Raw genomic sequence first — 5,458 nt, forward strand, 5'->3', positions numbered from 1 at the left:
TATATAAAACAATAAAATAAAAAGAAGAAAGAACATACTTTCTCTTATAAAAAACAGAGTCGTTTGGTTTTGGTTACAGCTTATTTAGTGTAAACTACAAGTTTGATTGTTTGTTGAATGGACTATAATTATTTATTCCAAGATATAGTTAAACTTGACATACTAGCTAGTCAACTTCAGTTTTTAGGTAAGAAACTAACCATTTATTTGAATATATGCAATTATCATTATTCACTTGAATTTGCAATTTTGCATTGTGGATACCCATTTATTTTTTTCCTCTCTCAAAAGTCATCTAATTTAATCCCATAACTAAATAAAGGACTCTGCTGTAATTTCATCAAATTTAAGGAGAATTTAATGCAATTGAATGAAAAATTTATTATGGTTGGTCTTGAATCTATGCCTACAAAGCAGACAAACAGAATAGCACATGGTTGTATTGAAGCAATTTAATATACAGTCTTATAATTTTAAGGGTGTGTGTGGTTTAAAGATTAAATTTTATTATTAGAAATGTTATTTCTAGGAATATAATATCTAGGAATAAGATTACTTGAAATAAAAGATACTTATGTTTGTTTATAAAATTTAATGTCTTGAAATGTTATGTAATAATGCTAGGAATAAATAAATTTTTGTTTGGTTGAGTTTAAATTTCTTAGTCATATTATGTAATATGTCAAAATTACCCTTACTCATTCAAATTAAATTATTAATAACTAAAAATTAAATATAAAGCTAATTAAATATTATTTTTTACATTGTTTTTTTTTAATTTACAAAATATCTCTAATAATAAATTTACTAAAATACCCCTAATAATAAATATGTTTAGCTACATACATGCACAACTCTTATACAAGAACACAAACACATAAACAAAATGAAATCAATGTTACGACAGACAACCTCACACATAGAAAAATTATTACAATTATCGAGCGAATGTCTTCTCCTCCATTGGTTCCACATTTCTTGTGCAAGTTGATCTCTCCATCTACCCCAAGCATCACTCGTTTCAATATGGTGGATCGTCTCACCATATACTCCAAGTATATTTTGATCTTCTATCTCATCAATAGGATCCACAACCATCACTCTTCTAATATGATTATGCAAAAGGCAACAAGCAGTTATAATTCTTCCTTGAGTCTTAATAGGATAAAATGATCTTCCCCTTAAAATTCCCCATCTTGCTTTCAATACTCCAAATGCCCTTTCAATGACATTCCTAGCTTGTGAGTGTTTCATATTAAAAAACTCTTGAGCTGTACTGGGTTGATTATGTGGATTAAACTCACTCAAATGATATTTTTGTCCTCTATAAGGTGCCAAAAATCCTTCACAATTCATATATCCAGCATCACATAAGTAATAATGACCTAGTGTGACATACACAATTGAACAAAATTAATGAAAGATCAAATGGTTACTTTGATAACATATTAAAGTCTCAATAAAATACCTTGGGGAACACTAAACCCATTGCAAAATAGTGCATCTCGCAATACCCTAGAATCCGCAGCTGAACCCTCCCAACCCGCCAGTACGTAGATAAATTGCATATCGGGAGCAACCACTCCAAGCACATTGGTTGTTATGTAACATTTTCTGTTTCGTTATCTAGGCTTATCAGCCTCAAGGACATTGACTTTGATATGAGTACCATCTAAGGCTCCTAGGCAATCCTAAAATCCAAAACAAAGATCAATTAACTCAATTCTAAAGAACACCAACCATATGAGATTTAACAACATTAGCAAAATAAATTACCTTAAACCATTTCCATCGTTCATCCATTTTATCCTGGCTAAATGGTTGAGGTTTCTTCAGTAAGAGATTATGACATCTCAAAATAGCAAGCAATACATCATTAAACCGCCTACTAATTGTTTCTTCAGATCTCACAAATTGTCTCTTTATTACTCTAATTTTGACGTCATGTGCTATAATATGTAAAAACATGGCAACCATTTCTTCCACACCCATATTCCTACTTGGTTCTAACCTTCCAACCCTTTTAAGCATGTTACCCTACTTTCTTAACGATTAGTGACTCCTACAGATCAAAAGGCATACACATTATGCCATATAGCTATAAGCTAAGCTATAGGGAAACAATCACAATAATAACAATCCATGTGCTAAATGCCATGGTATTCAGAAAAAGTAAAGCTGTTTTATCAATTTTTATAAACTTGAAGCAAGGAATCACACAAGTATGAAAAGAACAGTAAGTAAAGGCCAATCACAGAATCACTGCAATCCCATTTTCATCATCTTGAAGCAAGGAATCACACAACTATGAGATATATTGCAACAAACCAACCCTCACTTGAATGGCATTTGTTCGTTCCCATCGTAAATAGTAAAAACTAGTCATAAAATTAGTAATGAGTTTTATCCAAATTTTCACAGAAATATTTTTCAGTGGATTAAAAACCAAATCGAGAATTCAAGATAGACAGATAAGTTTCTCTCAATCCATTTTTATATTTGTAGTGTGAATTTTATAATTACTTTTTCTATTTTCTATCAACAACAGGACAGTGGCACTCAACATCAATGAGAATGCTGTTCAGCTAATACAGTAAAGTGTTACTATCTAGTATCTAATATAATTGGTATAGGAAACCACAATTTGATATCAAGAAGTTCTCAATTGAAGCATATTTTATTGCTTGTTTGGTTTTATGGTATCAATCATAAACTCCCATTTAGAGTAGGTGACATGATTCTTAAACTAATTTTGTTTTGATTAATTTCAATCAAACATTTACATCTAAACCCCTGCTTGAGAAGTGTAAAGAGGCCATAAAATGTAGCTCTATTTTGGAAAACTAGTTTTATAGTAAGTTTCAAATGCATGATACTTATTAACCAAAATCAATTGCAAGTTTCTTAACATAAAATCTAATACAAAACAAGCTTTTGCTCCAGCTCATGTTCACAAAATCAATTCCAAACAAAACAATATTTTACAAAAGAAACTACAAAGATATACTATATAACATGCAATATGGCCTTCATGTCAAGTTGTCAACACTAAGTTAAAAGAGGTTTTTGAGAAGAAGCCTACCTCAGAACCCTCAAATTTGATATACTTCACTTGATTTAATTGTTTGAGAAGTAGAAAAGCATGAAGTCCTGTTTGTGTGTCCTTCTCACATTTTCACAGAGTGATATCAGCAAAAGCATTATGAGCAGACAGTGGATCTACCAGTGTAATACACTGTGATATAAAACCATAAGCACAGTATCTGAATCTTTTCAAATGTGAAGCAAAAACATAGATCAGACAGCTACTTGGCTTATAAGATGCAGATTCAGCTTCTTGTTTCATGAAAAAACTAAAGAATACCACAACCAATAACCTTTTACACCATGATTTTACTACCAATCTCTCCGTTAAGATGGAACTTTTCCTTTTAAGTGGAACCTCAGATTTAAACTATGAATCTGTTTGTTCTTTAGTTCACTTTAAAAAAGAGAAAGAGAAAGCTTGACATAAAACTCCAACCAATCTAAAATTCTCATATATCAAATCATCAAAGCAAAACTGAAAAGAGAGAAAGAGAAGGAAACATCAACATACCAAAAAGAAAAAAATGCTCAATTAGAAGCAGCAACAGCTATAATTTCTTGTTGAAAGATGGTATTGGTGCGAATTGTGAAAATAAAAAAACTTCTGTTCATAGGAAAGAAATGTTAATACGAAATAAAAGAAGTAAAAGATGGTATTGGTGCGAATTATGGTTTATATTAAATCTATGGCTTGACTTGAGTAGTGAGTCATTTATATGATGATGCAATAACAATGACTTGGAACCAACTAAACTAAAATGCAAACTCTGACTCAAATTAAGGAAGAATACTTATTAGAGATACAAATTGCAAATTGGACAGTCAAGTCAAAATTTAATGAGATAGTTATATTACATTGATGATTCATCATTTCATTTCACTCATAATTATGTTTACTTGTTGAAGCTCGCATGATATCAAGAGCAGGATTAATAATTCTTTTGCCTAATAAAAAATCTTCTTTTGCTTCACAACTGGAAATCAAATGCATACAACACAAGTCCAAAGAAATCCCTCAATCAAGCATGGTCCAAAAAAATAACAACCATAGTAGCAAACTCTCAAACACAACATTGGAGAAAATCTCCATCATGCAACTCAATGCACATACTCCTGACAAAAACATAACTAATATTTATAAAAAAAAAACTTGTTTCACATAACAAAATATCACAGCCAGCAGAATCATATAACTTATTCACAAAAAATTAATGTTTTTTTTTCTAAAAATCCTTTCAAACATGAATCATTATCATAAAAACAGGAATGAGTAGACAGAAAGAAGTATTAGACCTAATCAAAGCAAGATATTAATCACTATTAAATACTATAATTAATGAGCTCAGAACTGAAACTGAAATCACATTCCAATTCCAAACAAATTAAGTTAATAATATTTCAAACCTAGAACAAACCTGTTCTTGAAAAAGATGAACAGGAACAGGAAGATGCGAGGAGGGAGAGAGGCAAGGGAGACAGCACGAACACGAAGCACAACTCGAGCAGACGCAGAGGCGAGAGACGCGCGAGCAATCGAGCTCAGACGGAGGAGAGAGGCCACGCACAACCACACAACGCATAGGATCTGAACAGAGTCGCGATGATGGCGGTGAAAACGCAGTGGCGGTGAACCGAGATGAGCTGTGATGACGAACACAAACGAGAACGATTTCCTTCTAGAATAAGAAGCGTGGTGGCCATGCAAATCCAAATCGGCGGCGAGGCGGCGCCGACGCCGGTGGAACCTCCGTGAATTTGAAGAAAAGCCTCGTTAGGGATTGGTTTTCATGGAGGAGGGGCTCTCTGCTAGGGTTTCATTTTGTTTGAAATGAATTGGAAAAAATCTGAAAAGAAGGGTTGGAGTGAAATTAACAAGGGTATTTTGGTCTTTTTACTTTGTTATACACATTCCCTTCCCATTGGAATCAAAGATAACCAGGGGGAGATGGGAATTAAATCAGTGGGATTTTGATTCCAAAGAATAAAACTTGCCTGGGAATATATTTTAAAACTTTGAAACAAACATGGGAATAAGATATTCCCATCTAAACATTCCTGGGAATGCTCTAATATTCCTCCAACCACACACCCCCTAATAGTAAGATACAAAAGCTAAAACCCTACTTCCACAGGTACCACCACATTTGATCTCATTTAGAGGTGAAAAAAAAAATCATAGTAGATCAACAAAGAAATAAGAGTCCAGTTTTGGTTTTAGGTTGTCCGTCTACTTTAAATCAGACTCAAAGAAGTCATAGATTATATTACGAGTTTCATATTTTTTAAAGATATAACTATTAAATAGTTTATAAAACGAGATATTTTTATTTTTTGAACTAATTTTTATAGTTGATTTAAAATTATTCAATCT

The 5,458-nt window shown here is 32.2% G+C and overlaps 1 protein-coding gene and 1 long non-coding RNA gene across 2 annotated transcripts; both read right to left on the reverse strand.

The window, feature by feature from the left end:
• LOC107620730 (protein ALP1-like) lies at positions 835 to 2,032 on the reverse strand. Its single transcript, XM_021114586.1, has 3 exons — positions 1,777 to 2,032; positions 1,469 to 1,691; positions 835 to 1,385 (listed from the first exon to the last, which is right to left on the reverse strand). The coding sequence occupies exons 2-3, from the start codon at positions 1,566 to 1,568 to the stop codon at positions 835 to 837; spliced, it is 651 nt and encodes a 216-aa protein (XP_020970245.1). The 5' UTR covers positions 1,569 to 1,691; positions 1,777 to 2,032.
• Positions 3,082 to 4,970, reverse strand: LOC110268539. Its single transcript, XR_002356628.1, has 2 exons — positions 4,503 to 4,970; positions 3,082 to 3,235 (listed from the first exon to the last, which is right to left on the reverse strand). It is a non-coding gene; the product is annotated as an uncharacterized LOC110268539 (long non-coding RNA).

Source organism: Arachis ipaensis, chromosome B10 (assembly GCF_000816755.2).
Source record: "Arachis ipaensis cultivar K30076 chromosome B10, Araip1.1, whole genome shotgun sequence".
NCBI classification, from domain to species: domain Eukaryota; kingdom Viridiplantae; phylum Streptophyta; class Magnoliopsida; order Fabales; family Fabaceae; genus Arachis; species Arachis ipaensis.